The 18908-nt window shown below is 36.3% G+C and overlaps 1 protein-coding gene across 1 annotated transcript; it reads left to right on the top strand.

Annotated features, from left to right (window-relative positions):
* The first annotated feature begins 16339 nt into the window (after positions 1 to 16339).
* LOC144713885 (sphinganine C4-monooxygenase 2-like) lies at positions 16340 to 17542 on the top strand. Its single transcript, XM_078588615.1, has 2 exons — positions 16340 to 16622; positions 16889 to 17542. Exons 1-2 carry the CDS (start codon positions 16401 to 16403, stop codon positions 17429 to 17431), a joined length of 765 nt encoding a protein of 254 aa, XP_078444741.1. The 5' UTR covers positions 16340 to 16400; the 3' UTR covers positions 17432 to 17542.
* The last annotated feature ends 1366 nt before the right edge of the window (positions 17543 to 18908 follow it).

Below are 18908 nucleotides of genomic sequence, written 5' to 3'. Positions count from 1 at the left end.
CCATGAACCTGACCCCGTGGTGTCGACACTGCTCGCTCAGTATTTTCGTTTCCACCGCCAGAATTAGAGGATTTCGAATCTCTTCTCTTTTTCTCTTCTTTCTTTTCGTGTTTCTTTTCGCGACGAGATCGAGGTGATTGATGATTAGGCATCGTCGTGGGGAAGAGGGAACTCCCGCCTCATAGCGGTCGGAGTTGCACCACCAGATCATTTTTTCGGTTTTTCCCGTCGAATCGGGTGGATTTTTCTGTGATTGTTTTTCCCTTAGCCATTCCTACCCATAGCCTCATCATCCGCCCTAAATCGTCCATCCCATAGTCGTCCTACGTCATTGTTAGTGTAGTAAAATATTGATTGAAGAAGGTTTAATTTTAAAGAGCATAAACATGATCCATATTACAGTATGCCGAAGAAAAGAAGACTGAAAAATTAATTATAACCAATATAGAGATTGGCCTGGGAAACTGTAGTTTATTTTAAGCAATTAATAGATATAGTATGATAGAAAGAATAGTCAGCTGGGAGATATTCTTAAGATACTATATGAAAACATGCCGACATATGTGTAAGAAAATATGATAGGAATATCGTGAAAGGACAAATATAATAAAAAGTTTAAAAATACTCGATCCGACGCAATTTAAGAGACATTTGATAACCTAATCAGAGCATGACTCGTGGGTGTATATGTAGTTATTAATCTCTTCAAACTGTTGTTTATTTTAAGATATGAATAGATATAGTATGATAGAAAGAAGAGTCAGCTGGGAGATATTCTTAAGATACTATGTGAAAAGATGCCGACATATGTGTAAGAAAATATTAAAAGTTAATAAATACTCGATCCAATAATATTTTAGAGACATTTGATAACACAATTAGAGCAGAATGATACTGATAATATAATTTGTTGTACCTAGAAAACAAAGAACGTACCCGAATGATACTCACAGTATCATTATGCTTTCAAAAATCTCATATTGGATGACATCATACATGCCTCGACCGTTTTCGAGCCGCCTTCAGGGAAGCAATCTCCGATGATGAGGACGGGAGTGGTGGACGTTGGGGAAAAGAACACCGATGATGAGGACAGAGAGGTAGCACAGAAGGAGAGCCGGTGATGTTCAACGTCACCAAAGGAGGTGGAGGGGGAGGGGTAGATAGCCAGAGAGCTGATTGCGGCCTAAATGCAGTGCGACCAGCACAACAAATTTGAAACATGATTTTTCAAACACGTGATTTTTAACATACTTTTAATATATCAAAATTTTAAAACGTGATTTTTTTCATCTTGGACGGGGGACGGGACGGTTTTTCTCCAGACGAGATGTAAATTTATCCCGGCAAGAATGGACGGTATGGTTTTTGTATCGTCAGACAAAAAAATCATCCCATCCACATCCCTGCACTATATTTTGGAAGTTGAACAGGACGATCTTTATCCCATCCCGTCCATCGTCCACGTACAGGATGATCCGGAACTATAGATCTGATGAATCAATCAATGATTTGACATCATCAAAATGATGCAAGTACTATAGTGGAATTGAATTGCACAGTAGGCTTTCCAACTGAGTAAATATTTAATTTTTGGGTGCTTTCCTCCCTCCCTTGAAAGTTTAATGATTGGATAATAGTTGATTCAATGCATGTTAGACAATTAGTTAACATGAAAGTGCTAAATGATACTATGTAGTTTAAAACTAACACAAAAGAGAAATTAAAATGTTTCAGATGACACTGAAGACGATTCGAAACCAATATCAATACTGAAACACAGTGAGAAGTTTATTTTTTTTGGTGCAAGAAAATTTCAAATGAGGTGGCAGACATTCTTAAGCTTAAAAAGATTCACCTGAAGGCGCAGATTTTACCCTCACTCTTACAATGCTGATCATTAATATATTTTTTGATCTCTGCATGCATATCATGAATATTTGAAACTGTTATTCAAGGAAAATTATATCTCAAGGTAAATATAGCTTGATCATCAAGGATTTATTTAGCAGTTTATATCCATAAAATATCTACAATAAAGATCAGAACACAAGAATTAAAGGATGAGAGAAAACACATTATTTTCAATTAGATACTGAGTGAATTATTAAGGAATCTACTAATAATTTCAAAAGAATTATATTTGGTGGGTTTCAAAATGGCCAGTTTAAATAGTAGAGACTTTGATAAATTCTTTGAATAAGAATTCGAAATTGGAATGGAAAAGGTTAAGATATTTCAAGAGGAATAAAAATCAGTAAATTTGATTTAGTGAGAGTTATGGATTTAAAATTGAAGAATTTTCAAAGAGATATTGAGGGGGTGGAATTTGAGACCAAAATTACAAAACTATATTGAGAACGAGACATTAGCATTAACACCATTGACTGAGGAATAACTGAATATAATTAATATCTGGAATAATTACTTTAGAGCATTGGATCAAAGATATAAGTATATATTGGACATCATAGAGATAAAACTTGAGATATATTAAGGAGAATAGATAGGATGTATGGGTTATAATTTAATTGGGAGTATACTTATATGGATTGAATTGAGGAAAATACTTTTGAGTGTGACTAATCAATAATGACCGAGAGACACAACAACTGGATTAATTCAAACTGAGAGGGAGATATATTGAGTCATTTGATGATGAGTTTAATTGAATTTAATTTTATTTGTTTTGAATTATAAAGTTGATCTAAGTATTAAGATAAATATATAATTACAATTGGATTAAGTGAGAAGTGAGGTTGGAATAGAAGTGTTCATATTGAACATTGAAGATTGAGATGATCTATTGAGATTTAGAATTATAATGATATGGGTATCCTTTTAAATGAGATTGAGTAGGGACATCTTGAGAAATTGAGAGTTCGTAGAGTGAGACATGAGCTTTTTAGACCAAGTTTTCTTCAACCTTTTCATAAAGGGTAAATTAATAAATTATAATTATCCAAGAAAATTTTGGTAGCTAAAAAAACATAACAAAGGTTAGGGAAGAGGCTCATCTAATGTTAACCAATTTTTATTTTCATTTTTATTTAGACTTGGGCTTTGGTGGCCTAAAAATTTGATTGGGTAATAGATTCATAATGAGGTTCCAAGATAAGAAAAGTCCCAATAAAACAATAGAGAATAGACTGAACCTGTATCAAAGCACTGACATCCTTTCCTATACAGGTTAATAAATACTAGATAGGCACCATATTTTATCCCGTTGTTCTTAAGGTTTCCCTGGATATATATCCAGGAATGTTTATCCAAACAATACAAAGTCATTTCCTGATATTCCTATGAGACCTTTTAAAATTGTCTCTTTGTATTTCTAAATTCACTCAATCTAATTAATAGAATATATGTAGGTTTTATTTGGTCTATGTGCCAATTGAGTTTAAAATATTATTCTTATGAATTTAATTGAAATTTTTTTAGCTAGTGTATAGATGTAAATTTCAAATTTCCATTGCCTAGTCACCCTAATGAACGCATGGTAAAATATGATAGCATGTTGCACCAATATAGAGATGTTGCTTTAGGAAAAGGGACTTCGATTTGAACCTATTTTTTTCCAAATAAAATCCAATATCTCAATTAAACTACTGTATGTCTTATTCTAAGATACGTGTATTAATCCTTTAGATTTCTTATGAAAGCGTGAAAAATCATCTGCTATATATGAGTAATATTTCGGTAAAGATAACTTTAATTGATCAATAAAATGGTTTTTCAACATATAAACATCTACTTTTGTCAATGTTTTGTTAAAAAAATATTTTTTACATGCAGAAAACATATGGAAATTTTATTTTTATTTTTAAAAGAAGCAGCGCATCACACAACATTTGATTTTTTTATTTTTGATATATCCATCTTATTTATTTTATTTTATAAGTTTTTAAAAATAAAGGGACTGATAATAATGTAATTGTGAATATGTTGACATCAGAATAACTTTTAATTTATTCATTTCTGTAGTAAATACAAAAGGCTGAAACAATTGTTTTCAAATTAATATTTAAAATTATAAATGAGAAAATGATGAACTGAGTAAGAGTAAGTCTGATGAGCAATCCAGCAGCCAGGGATGATCAAGCTTATATCTGTTATATGATGCTTTGACCTCTAATTAGTGTTATATCATATCTTCTTTCTTAACAAAAGTATACCTCCCCTTATCTTATTCAAATACGAAAGAGGATAAATAGTTGTCTTCTCATAATATTAAAATTTTGTATTTATGGGATTGAGGAAATAACAAAACTTACGATCTTGCAGTAAAGATATTTATAAAAATTTTTAAAATTATGGATGATATTTACAGAGACTTTGTGTTTTGGTGCATGAAAATTAAAGAAACTGATGCACATGGCTACAGCTCCAGTTGGTTCCCCTCTAGAATTTTTCATTCAACTATGATACATTAGTTTTACTCTTTCAATTATAATTTGTGTTTTTCTTGAATAAAATTCATCTGAATATCATGTATGGATTAATATTGTGAAAAAATAGACTTATAAATTATTCAGATCATAAATAAATTAAAAAGATAGTTAGTAAAATTTTGAAATTGAATAGAGAGATTATATCGTGAAAAGGCTGAACCAATGCCAAATAAAAACATCACTGGGAACCCAAGTCTTAGCCAAAGTTAGCAAAATTTTGTATATCAAGACTTAGTTCCAATGTGAAACTCAAATCGTAACTCTGCGCGAGGAAAACAATTGGATCTGAGGAAGAAATCGACCCTAAATGGATCCACATTCAAAACTCATCATCTTGAATAACATACTGAGAATTCAAATAGCAAAATATTTTTTCATATCAATCATCATAACTTTATTTTATTATGTGACTATTTTATTGAAATGGTCAGCATTTAAAACACTGTCTTGTGCATTGGTTGATGAACTAATTTAGGAGCCTAGAACCAATCATATCAGGATTCTTATTCATTAAGGTTTGTACAACCCCTTCATTCAAAAAGTACGGATTAGTTCTCCATAATTGGATGAAATAAATCATCACACTTTTAATATTTCTTGTCATAAATCATCACACTTCTAACACATTACCCCAATAATTGACAAATAACACACATTATTACACCCATATCATGATGTTTGCATATGTATTTGTGTCGAATATTTATGCTTGCATATTATCAATCATAAAATCCTTAAATACATGTAACATTATATATACATATTTCTTTTTTATAGTATTTTAATGGAACCTTTGACATATTATTTGTTAAGAAAGCAAAATTTATGTTGGAAAATATTTTTGATTTTTTTGTCATTTATTTCAGATACATATTTCTAAGTCAGAATGGAATTTTCAACCATTAATTAAGGCTTTTTTATATATTTAAATTGATTTCCACTTCTATTGAATACCTAGCAGTGTGCTGCCAATAAATAATTTACTGAAGAGAGCTTCCAATCAATGATTTTTGGTGATGATTAAAATCGCTAATGAGTAAAAATGAGTAATTCTAAATCATGACCTCATGTGCAATTATTTTTAAATGCTGAAGAATACATGGCCAATGAAAAAGATGGGTTTAAAATTCTATAAAATAAATTTAAACGATTGATTTGTGGTCCTTCAAGAAAATAATGGCTAGGCATCTAGCCTAGATCCATACATTTTCATATATCAAATAATATCAAAAATAGTATCCACATCCTAAACTATTCCATATCATGATTCACTACCATTCCAACATTCTCAAATTTATGTATACATATACCTATCCATATATTTTATCATCTTCTCATCCCTTTGTCATTTCTTCACTTCGTCTTCCTTATCTTTATTTAATATTCTCTGTCAACATTACAATCATTTGTATTTCATATTCCATTTCATAATTCATAATATCTATAAATCAACTTTGACCTTCTCGTGTCACTACTTCCTTTATTTCTTTATGTCATACTTTATAAGCATCACTTCAAAACACATACAGAATATTAAATTCTGAATCACTACTCTATGAGGAAATAACCTTATTCATCATTAAATAGATTTATTAATTGATTAAATTTTTATAGATAATATTGATTAAACTCAAATACCATGCATAATTATCAGCCCTTATTTTGAGCTCAACATGAACCATCTATGCAACGTACAATCCAAGTTTTGCATGTGCCTGATCTGGGCACATCAGTACCAATGAGCCGCTTGAAATTTTGTACTTGAGTACTCCAACCAACCTTGGCACCAAAATTCATCAGATGCAATATCTTCTCATTCTTTTTCAATATAAACTTTTTATTTTATTATCTCAATATAAATTATAAATATGATGTTCTTTAAACTCTTCACTAGTTTCCCTATCAAGAATTAAATTAAAATTTTATTAAAACCAAAAGAATCATCATTTCTGTATGTTTTTCATGTCATACTAATTAAATAGTTCTCATATCATAATCCCTTAGATCTGTTAGAAATCCCCCTGCATATCCTAAATTATTACATGGAAACATATTTTTTGTGAACTTAACCGCTCACAAGGACCCCATTAAGGACTAAATGGGACCATTCCTATGGATAAGGTGTAGTTGATATTATGAAAAATGACTCATTTTTATTTTTGTGAAATTTTTTGGTTTATGAAAAAAATTAAAATGATGAAATCCTAGAGACTAAAATTCCAAAAAGAAAAAAGAATCCGTAATGCAGAAATGTTCACTCTCAGTTTGTCACTATACAACCTATTAATTTTGCTATTTATATGAATTTAGGAATATACATTGGTAAGTTGGAAGGAGTCATTTTAAGGCCAAAAAAATCTAATTCTTTTAAAAACCCAATCCATGATCCCAAGTTGGGAGGGAAATTTTTCAAGAACAAATCAAACTAAATATCCACACTTTAGGAAGTAGTTACTTTTAAACATAGAAGTCATCTATATGAAGTATTCAGGTTACATATTTTTGTCCATAGGGAACTCTGATTTGAGCTTCTTCCACATACATTTTCACATGGAATGTTTTAATATAAACTTAATTTCATAACCCACTCAATTGTATAAACTCCTTAATGATTATAAATTTGGGTTTAATCCACAAAAAAATTATGGTTGAACTTAAAACTAGTTGAGTTGGTAACTGGATCGAATTGGGGGTTGAAAGAGTATGAATAAAAGGAATAATTAATGGAATAAAAAATTTATTGTAACCCTTTTTAGGAAAACATATGTAAATCTAATGAAAACTCAGCTAAAATAATGATATATTGAACTCATATGCATGATTTGATCAAGTCAACTCATTAATGTTTCGAAGGAAAATTTTATGAATTTTATACTACAAAAAGAAGAAAATCAAAAGATTACAAAAATAATAAAAAAATAACTGATAGTTCAAAAGGTTGATTTTGAACTGCCCATTGACTTTTAGATGACTTAGTGAAAATCTAACATAAATTTGCAAAATTATATATATATATATATATAAAATTTAGAAAAGATGATTCAAATGACTTGAGAGAAGATATGGTTCTCGGAAGTCAACAACCCAAATGCACGACTATCATGAGGATGGAGTAGTCAAAAAATTATTTTGGGGATCCATCTCAAATGACGTTGGGTTATATTGCCTTGATATGGAAGAAACAATGAGGATTCCTGCAGTAGAATAATGATAATGTAATTAAAGTGAGATCTACAAAGCCATTGATCAAATCAGTTTTGCAAGGATCACATATGTGATTACTCTGATTCTCAAGTGAGACATGATGAGCTTGTCAACTCTGCAACCTCTAAATGTATCCATGTGATCTTTGGCGTGTTGAATCTCCTCCTTCACCTTGGAGAGCTCTACTCACACTCCATCATCATTGTTAGGATGTCATGATCACATTGAGAATGGAGAGGAATAATGGAGAGAAGAGATAAGAAGCGAAAGAGCTTGAAAATTCTGACTCGGGTGAATTTTTTTCAGGGCATTATCCTATTTATGTTGAGTGGATATTTTTATAAAATTTAAATGTATCAGCCGACATCCAAAACACTATTTGTCTATGACCCTTTAGCCCCATGAATCCATCTAGTTAATTACATAAAGGCCCAATAACTTTTACTGATATTAAAGTTTAATTAAATATATCATATATATTTATTAAAAATGTATAAGTTTAACAAATCAATGATGGAACTATGTGTGGCCGGCAAGCTAATCACACATTCCATGTCTCGTTCCATGTTCATTAATACAATATACTCATTATAGTGCACGTGTGATGCTTATAATGAAGTCCATGAATACATAATCGAACTTCGTGAATTATGATGAGATTATAAGACGGAGATTCCTAGTCTTTAAGCATGTGTTTTAAATATTCCTATTCAAAGGATACTCGAGACAAACGTCAAAGTATCCAGATAGAATATCACTGTATAGCCTCACTCATATGATGAGTATGGCTGGTCTCATAGCCATTACTATGGAGACACCAAGGATAGATAGTGGGTGCTCTTTAGTGGAAAGAAGTCACTAATTTGATATGTAAGATTCTCAATATGGTATTATACCAAACTGTAAATCAGATTGATTCATGTCATGGTTGTATAAGTGGTCCTTAAACCTGAGACACCATATGTGTCTTGTGGACGGAGAGTTCTACTTCGACTATGACTTACATGTCCCTAATCATGAGATTCTAAATAGTCTTAGTTCGGGTGCATCAAGAAGTTCATGGAGACTATTGAGTAGTCAAGATGGGATCATCCACCCTCGATATAAGATGTGATAGCTCAAGAAAGATGATGTCTTTGGCCAAGGTAGTGAATTATTGAAGAAGAGTTATTCGATGATTTATGAACGCATCAGTACTAACTCGGATGACCGATTAGGGTTTGACAGTTGATCATATCTTACGTCACCCTAGGAGTGTCGAGTGGATGGGGGATTATACATACACGGTTATCGATGATGAATATGTTCCATGAGTGAGTTGATACACACTCTTTTGTATCTTCTAGAACACGAGGAGTAGCTTGGCCCCCCACATGTTGGAGACTCAACCTATCGATTGGGTTAAATCGATCCGAAGTTAATTAATCTATATGATAATATTGGTAATCAATTTGGAAGACCAATAAAGTTTATTGGGATGTTGAAGTCATTGAGTAGATTGGTACATGGGCCTAGAGGGTCACACGCGAAAGGTCTTTTGGATGTCGGAAGCTATACTTAAGTTTTGGGGGGGTTTATGGAAAATACCCACTTACTATAAATAGAGGAAGGCCCATAACAAAATAAACCTAGGTCAGAATTGTTCAAGGGTCTTACCTTTCTTCTCCCCTCTCCTAATAACTCCTCTCCATTCCAATGTGATAGGGGCAACATAATGACGATGATGGAGATTGAACGGGGCTTGTAGATAAAGCAAAAAGGGTGTTGAATCTGTCGTTGTATTGCTTTCGCTTCAATCAAATAAAATTTTTAATTTTAATAATCTTACTCAGAAAAGTATAGGGTAGAGTAAGGTTATATCCTCAAGGATTGACTCTTCAAGGTAAAATTAACTAACGAGTTGGGGGAGTAGAGAGAAAGAATTTTAAAAGGATACTATAAATAGGGAGTTTTACGAAGATGAATATTTATCTTTTTATAAAGAGAATTCCCCCTATTTTATACACAGATAGTGGAGGTAGATTAGTGATTTTAGGAAATTTCTACCTAATTTTATGAATGACGATGGTATGAACGAGGATAGTGGTTGGATGTGGAGAGGTATGATGGAGAGGATAGAGAGACGATGTAAGAGAGTATCAACGAGTAAAATGTGAGTGAAGATGCAATGAAAAACACTAATTAAACAAATTATGATGTCGGGAATGAAACAATGTAAGGCGAAGAAGCTTACCTTAGATCCTTATGTTTCGCCAGGATCATGGCCATCTTTTGAGTTGTAGTAAGCTCCCCCTCTTCTCCAATGCTTATTCCCACACGCCCAGGACACCAAGAAGACAATTTATTGATCTCAAAACTGACTATCTTCCAATCAGCCAACACAAGTAGGAAGCAAGTTTGAGTAGAATTTCACAATGATCCAAGCCTCTATTTATAGATCGAAGGGTAAGATGAAGCAACACTAATTTCAGCTCAATCGAAGTCGTAGATCAAAAGTTATGGCTGTTTGAAGTTTAGCCAATCCTAGCCCTTGATTTACTTCTCTCTCCTTGTCAACGTCATCATCTTTCGTGCCCATTAAGAAGTCAAAGAACTGTATATTCTGCGCTCTTCGTACTGTGTGCGGCGCTCTTCATATTCCACACCACGTGTACCTAAAAAGAAGACAAAAAGACAAAAGAGAGAAAAAAAATAAAACAAAAGAAAAGGGAAGATTCGCAGCTGATGTGGCGGCGCGTCAGCGCGAACTTCCTTCTTATTCTTCTTTTTTAAAAATGTGTGGCCATGAGCGCGCCACGTCACTCTACGCCACATAAAAAACATGTTATTTATTATTGCAATCATCTCTTCACAAATTGCGAAGCGATGATTGCCTAGTTAGTGATTGGCTGGCACCAATCATTAACTCAGGTAATGATTGGCTAGCCCCAATCATCATGGAGCGCAATTATTCATCACCGTTTAACGAATCAAATGGCAACACGTGGTAGCACGAAATAAAAAATGCTAAAAATTCTTTAAAATTTCATATTAAATAAAATTAAAGCCCAAAAATACTTATAAATCTATATTTTGATTTAGAAAAATCTTATATTTCCAAATTTAATGTAAAAAATGTAAAAAATCATATTCTTTCCCGAAAATTATATTATTTTAGAATCTATTATCAGAAAATTCCCTAAAAATACACAACAAACGTAGAAAATTCTGAAATTCATTCTAAAGATAGATTTAATCATTTTAAGCTTGATAACATGCAAATATAAGTAATTTGATGCAGATAAAATGTAATATGATCGTATAAGGTACTAAAAATACAAGTTATCAATTATCACCGTGGGCTTCAAATCTCCACGTTCGGCGACATCGTCTTCCTGGTTTGGGACATGAATTGTTCCCCCTGTTTTCACCCTTCTCTCATAGATATCCCTTTAGGTCAAGGCTCTGTCACCGCCATTAACCAAGAAAACTAAGAGAAATGAGAATAAGGTGGAGGATCAGATTTCTACAATAGCTCGAGGTCGCCGACAGCTCTAGGCTCCATTTTGGCTGCATTAATCATTAGGTAAGAATTCCTTGATTTCTCCCTCTTCCACTCTTCTCCCTCACTAATCCCCCTTCAAGTTGTGGCTCTGTCACCATCGTTGACCGAGAGACCCAAGAGAAACGAGAAGAAGACTGATGATCTTCTCCTTTGTCGTTTTTTTTTGTTTCAAAATATCAACTCAAATTTGGGTGAGAAAGATAGACTTTTTCAGTGATCTACAACTCATTTTATAGGTCAAGAATGGGACATTCCCGTGATTTCCAATGATGAATTGACGAAAGTTCATCTTCTCATTGCCAGAATAATGACTCTGGTGAGGGAGATGTCGACGGGAAGAAGAGACGGCCAGGAATGCCCTAGGACTGTTAGAGCACACCTTGGGGATTCAACGGCTATGATTAAATCATAGCCATGGTCCCCCTTTAGGTTTGATGGTCCCCTACCAGTCAACAACATCCACATCAGCTCGAACATTCACATTTTGACATTTGATTCATCCATGTCGGCGCTCCTCACTGCGTTCTCGCCTGGAAATAAAGTAAAATAAAATAGAACAATATGAGCTGATCTTGACTGTTCAATCTTCTTAAAGAAGATGAACGGTTGAGATTATATCGCACGACTTATTAAAAGCCTGTTTTCACTCAGGCTTGGGCCTAGGCTGTGCAAAGCCCACTAGACTTGAATATATCAGTTTATGCCTAATATGGCCCCGCGTGCTCATTCGCCCTCGCTATAAATTCCTTGGCCTGGCTCGTACGTTTTTGAAACCTATAGTCATATGCATCCCACATTGATTTATTAAAAAAAATTAAATGGTATATAAACTCCAAAATGGGTAGAATCAGCAAAAACAAACATGGACTTACATTGGCCATGACAATTATTACCGTCGGGCTGCTTTGAGGGGCTGTGCCTGCGGTTGTGGCCTTTGGCTGCACCTAGGGGTGTCACCTACGGTTGCGTAATCACACAGGGAGTATTCTCTTTGCTTTATCCTCTTTTTACGACATAAAAACTAATACACTAGCCAAGGTTATGGTAATACATGATGATTTACTCCTCTGTGAGGAATGGGACCTTCACCACATCGTCATAGAATCAAACTCACTGGTGTGAGTTGACATGCTTCATGCATGTAAATGCTCCCAATGGTGACTACAACACGTATCGCAGAACATCATGCGGTACCACCCTCACACAACTAGTGTTCATCACCAACTACATGAGAGAAATCAAACAACAGATGTACTTACCAACCACGCGATACACACATGAACCCCCTTCGTTCTTTTTTCTTCCTTGGTAGGCACTCCCTTAGATAGCTCGTGGATGCCATCGCGTTGAATGCCTTGGCTTCCCGACTCTTCGTACGCATTTAACACTATCGAAGGAGGGCCCGCGGGAGTGGCAGATTGCATGGAGCGGTGGCGGCGGGAGAGTTTCCCTCTCGCCTGATCGTCCAACTTGCCACATACCTCCACGTTGACATCTGCAGACGACACGTTGGGTTGCACTCACTCCAAGCATCCCATCTACTGGGCGGGATCCTCAATCTCCAGCTGGCACAAGTGAACATCTCCCGGCCTTCACTAGGTACCATTGATGTACTTTTTCTTTTCTTGCACCATGGGCGTGGGCAAGTAGGGTCCATGTGCAATTGGGACATGTACGCTCGCTCCACGCCTAAACTCGCTGAAAAAACACTTCATTTAACAAATGAACAACCCCTGGGTGGGGCATCCAGGGCATGGATGGATCGGTCTACGGGCACAACCGTAGGGTTGGCCATACCCGGCGCCGTGATTTTTCCCTTGAAAAAATGTGTAACTCGAGGTGATTAGAGAATGACTTCTCTAATATCTTCTGTAACCTAACGAAGGATTTATTTGTGTCACCTTCCTTGAGTCAATCTTTTCCTATATTGAGTGTGGATGGTCTTGTATTGACCACATAATTACCTCTATGTTGTTCTTATTATATCTGAGCAAACAGTTATTTTAATCACATGGTTTGAGCCTCGCAACCTGTACTCAAAACGTAGTCATCCATACAATAGATGTCCTTGTTGTTCGAGGTCAACAGATCATTTATAAAACTATGACAATAAATAACCTAATTATATTTCAATATAATATCATTCAGGGATTCTTACAAATCAATTAAGTGTATCTTTCTCCAAAGAACACCCATCATATACCCTTAGTGTCTCCACACTTACGACCATTGGATTAATCATACTTAACATGTGAGTAGAATTAGATTATCCCATCATATTTAAATAGTTTGATATCTCTCTTGTCTATCGATAAAATAATAATATTTATAATATATTTTCAAAGACTAGTGATTACTATATTATGATATCATCATAATTCACTAGGACATCGCATGTATTCACAAACTTCATTCCAAACATCATATAAGAATAATTATGAATATATGTTTCTTTCACTCAACTTAAATAAAACATGGTGATGTGATTGCCTTGAGGGACTCATCATAAATAAGGTTCAAGACTCATAAGCCGTAATCTAAACATAGTGGACCATTCATGAGACGTATTTGGTATCTCAAGCCAATAGATCACTCAGACAATTTTGACATGAAACAACATGGTAAACATTTAGATTTAATACAATTCAGGGATTCATACGAGTCCATTTTATTAAATCTTTCTCCAAAATAGCACCCACCATCTATGTTAAGTGTATGCACACTAACAACCATATGATCAACCATACTTATCATATAAGTAGGGTCAGAAAGTTCTATTTTATCTGGACAATTTGATGTCCATCTCGACTATCCATTGAATAGGAATATTTAGAATATATGTTTAAAGACCAGTGATCAGTGTATTCTAAGCTCAGCATAATTCACTAATCATTGCATCTATTCATGAGAAAATATTTTATTTTGTGACCTTGAATAAAACATGGTGGTGTGATTAGCTTGACAACTACATAATATACACACCAGTGTCTCTACGGTGAAATAAAATATCCTTTGAACATACCATCATTCCCAGTGGGTAGATTTTTTAAATTGCATATATTTATCTCTTTTTACCTCTTCCTCTATCTATTTATCTCTATCTGCATCGAATTCTACGTATTTATCTATCTACCTCTACCTCTATCTATTTAAATGGCATCTATATATCACTACCTCTCCTTCTGTATCTATTCTACTCTATCTGAATACTTATATCTTTCTCTCTATATATATATGTTTATTTCTTGGAGGTTAGGGCTTTTATGCGTGACTTGAGATATTCTCTTTCACAGGGTAAAAACAAATTGTTAAATATATTTTGTTGAAACGTTTCGGCGTGGGCATGATGTAGTCTTGTCTACAGATTTCCCATCGCCATTGCCATGGGCCTAAAAAATGAACCCTGTAACTCGCCTCTAAAGCGCCACATAGAGAAGAAACTGGGGGTCTCAACTAGTTGGCCATTGGTATCTCACTATCAGAAATCACAAATTCTGTGTATCTTAATTTTTATTACATGTTTGTTGGTCTATTATTTGTTTGTTTTATTATTTTCTTTGCCCACATCTAAGTGACCGAAACTAATTTCAAATATATGGTTGGCCAAAGCCCAAGTTCAGAACCTTTTGACATACCATCTTTCCAAGTGCCTTAACCTTTTGACGTACCATCTTTCCAAGTGGGTAGATTTTATAAATGACGTAGGTTAGAAAACATCTGGATAGGTGATATGTCATCCGGTGCCTTGCCTCGGGATCTACTCGAGGTTGGTTGTTTTACAGCGCTTCTCTCTGAGCCAGGCTCTGTCCGTTCGCGACCCACGTTTCTAGATGATGAAATAATATTTACCAACCCTTGAGACATACAGGAAACAGGCCACCCGCATATTCTGCAACTTGTCATGCTGGACATCCTACTAATCCCCTATTCTAATGACCTCACGAGATGGGCGTGGTATTGTATCCCCTCTCTCTGTCTCTCCCTCTCCCTCTTTCTCTCTGTCTCGCCCTCTGTCTCTCCCTAGCCCTTTGTCTCGTTTTCGACCCCGCTCTCTCTCTGTCTCTCCCTCTCCCTCTTACTCCCTGTCTCGCCCTCCGTCTCTCTCTAGCCCTTTGTCTCGTTTTCGAACCCCCTCTCTCTCTCTCTCTCCCTCGTTCGTCTCTTTCTCCATTGCCTTCTCTCTTTCGCAGTTGCCTCAGCTGTCTCTCTCTCTGCTGCCTTACCTCTCTCAATGTCTATCTCTCTCTCTTTGCTGCATAAACGGTCTCTATGTGTCTCTCTCGCTCTGCTGTAAACTTATGTCTCTCTCTGCGTGTCCTTATCTATTCATTAATTATATCTATCTTTTTTATCTGTTCATCTATCTGGCCCTCTCCGTATAGATCTCTTTTCCCTCGCAATATCCATGGCTCTCTGGCTCTTGGTCTCCCTCTTTATGTATGTCTCTTTTTCCGTCTCTCACACACTCTCTCTCTCATTTTCTGGGTATGCTGCAATTCGTATTGAATGCGGCAGTAATGTGCTTGGCGATAAATATCACAACGAAATTTTATCCGATTAAAGAATCCCACTTATCGCCAAGCACTAAATAGGTCGCTGGATCAATTTTTTGAACGAAAGGGACCGTTGGGTCGCCCGAGTTTGGTTCCAAAAGTCAACAGACGTGCAAGAATTGGTTTCAGGGAATGCTCGTAACCCATAATACAAGTGGTAGGTTAGCTGCCCACGTTTCCTATGTCAGTAGCTTCCGTTGTGATGGTCCTCCTCAAATTGGATTAATTTTAGGGCGGTTAACAATTGTTTAAGAAAATGAAAAGCAGAAAAACTTTTATTGGTTTTCAATAATTTTGAAAAAAGTGGTTCAAAGGGATGGCCTGGGGTTTTGATCGTTTCTATCTTATCTTGGGTCTTATCAGTTATCACTTTCCCGGGGCTAGTTAAGGTGGCGGCAGCCAGACTTTGCAGCTGCAACTAAAATAAGTCAATAATTTCGTTGACTTAAATTTTGGCAGTCCATTTTCCATCTTCCCAACAAACGCGCTATCTCCGGATTATATTCCGCCGGTGAATTCAGTCATTATTACGCTTCACTTGTCAAATTTATGGCACGGGCAATTATATAAACACATCAAAACTCTTTAGCCCGCATCATCCTAAACTACTCGAGAAGCCCCAGCCTTCATCTTTCCATCAGAGGAGCCATGGGATTCTTCTCCAAGGGAGATCTGTTGATGACCTTCGTCCCCATTGCTGTCTATTGGGTGGCATCGGGGGTGTACATACTTCTTAGTCAAGTCGAGAAATACCGTCTTCGTCCACGAGAGGAAGAGAATTCCAAGAATTTAGTTTCAAAGGGCCAAGTTGTGAGAGGCGTCATCCTCCAGCAAGCAGTCCAGGCCACTGCCTCGCTTATATTTTGCAAGGTGAGCCTTTTGGCCTCCCTCATTGTGCTCCGAAGTGCCAAGATTCAAAAACGGACGACTACTTTACCTCTTCAGCATTCCTCCTCCAGACCAACCACCGTGCTTACAGCAAGGGCGATACCTCTACTCTTAAATTTTCTTCGGCATGTTGTTTTCTTCAACGTTCCCCCTCAACGCCTCTCCCTAAACCTGCTTTCTGATACTGGGTCAGAAGATAAAGCCTGTAGCCTGTAGCTTGAATCTCAAGTATGGCTCTTCCTGTGCAGGTGTTCGAAGATCCCGGCTCCAAGGTGAACGCGGAGCAGTCATACTTCGCCGTGGCTAGCCAGTTCATCGTGGCTATGGTGGTGTTCGACGCCTGGCAGTTTCTCATGCACAGGCTAATGCACTGGAGCACGTTTCTGTATCGAACGCTCCATTCCCGGCATCATCTGTTGGTCGTTCCCTACCCTTATGGCGCTCAGTTTAATCACCCTCTTGATGGGCTGATTATAGAGTCTATGTCTGGAGGACTGGCTTACGCCCTCTCTGGCATGTCTCAAAGGGCTGCGGTCGTCTTCTACTCTCTCACTATTCTCAAGGCCGTTGACGACCACTGTGGGCTTTACATACCTTGGAACCCAATTCACATCATCTTCAGAAACAACGCTGCCTACCATGACGTCCACCACCAGCTTGCTGGCGCCAAGTACAACCATGCCCAGTCTTTCTTCACCATATGGGATCAAATGTGTGGGTCTTACATGCCCTACAGGCTTGAGAAGAGGGCTGATGGAGGCTACAGTGTGGTTATAGAGAAAGAAGACTAGGCATGTCTTCTCAATCTCTCTCTCCCCTACCATTCTCTTCTGGTTGAATATTGTAATTTGAAGCATAGTTTGTAATGATACGAATCAAACGCTCAAGAAGTTATTTCTCTCTGTGTTGAGCAAAAGACGGCGGTCTGTAAAGTCTGTCAGTAAGTTGTTTCCGTTCATTAAAGACATCTGTCTCCCCCTTGCCTGTGGCAGGAGTAATCATGCATTAAATGTGTGCAATTCTTTAATAGAATGCCTGCCTCTTTTGTTGGATAGAAAACCAAACTTCAGTAAAATGGTATTAACAACACCCTTGATGAACTGTTGTGACAACGGTTGGCAGGCGTGGTTCAACATGGAGAGAAACATATATGAATTGCATGTTTCAAGAGTGGTCCTTTTCCTAGGTCTACCGGCTCAATGATTTAAGAGAGGCATGCATGTAAGGGTGTGACCATGCTAGGCGTGGTCCGGACGTTCATAAACGTTAAGTTCGGGCAGGAATCAACTGCATTAAACCTAATGAGCCAGTTGGTGAGGACAAATTAGTTGATTTCCTTCATTATTGGCTGAAGAGGGTGGGTTTCCTTTGCTCATAGTTAGGCGCAGTAATTCTATCACGAAACTCGTTGGAAACTAGCTTACGGAAACAAAAGCCGTAGCACTTTCTTATGAATCCAGCTATATTGCCGTTCGAGCAAGAACGCTGTTCGTCTGCAGTGCCAGACGCTGCACTGCATTGTTATAGCTGCCGTTGAAATCTTTTAAAATACGTCTTAATTATCCCTGTGCCTTAAATGCCATCCAGGAAACCTAACTTATCATCCTGCATGCTTCGTAGTTGACTTCTGAAGATATTTTCAATCAGCTAGCGGTTTCCGTCTCCATTCAAGCAAACCAACTTTTGCGATCAAGAAGCTTCCCTTTCTTCTCACACACACCGGTTTGATGGGTCTTTAAACAGTGCAGCGGCCGAACAAGTCGGTAGTGAAGGTTTATGGAAGGAGCTCTTCCAGAGAATCATTTGATCGTCATGTCGGTCTGCTATATGGTAGAAAAGTTAAAAATATAATATTAAAGTATTCAAACATTTTGATTAGCATAGCCTTTTGATTCTTAGATTTATTGACTCGTAGATAAAATTTTCATGTTTAGAGGTAGATTTACAGATTCACGTCGGCACTGCAAATAAAGTTAATAAACAATGAATGGGTAACCGAATTTTAAGTGGCTTCAATTTGAACTTAAACGAGTGGCATATTCTTCAACCATCGTCTCCCATCATTTCTCTTTCTCAAAAAAGGTTTTAGCAGTAACACCAGAAAATGTAAGTTGGTTCAAGCCCTGGTTGCTCCGATGGTGTTATAGACCCATTAACTAAGGTAGTGCCACGGGAAGGGGTTGTTTAGTAATACTAGTCCTGCATTAAAGACGGCCTTATATAAGGGTAACTGATGTTTTTCATAGAACGGTGGTCCATAACGATTGA

This window comes from Wolffia australiana, chromosome 16, assembly GCF_029677425.1.
Source record: "Wolffia australiana isolate 7733 chromosome 16, ASM2967742v1".
NCBI classification, from domain to species: domain Eukaryota; kingdom Viridiplantae; phylum Streptophyta; class Magnoliopsida; order Alismatales; family Araceae; genus Wolffia; species Wolffia australiana.
The sequence above is the reverse complement of the archived record's forward strand: the minus strand, read 5'-3'. Positions and strand labels throughout refer to the sequence as shown.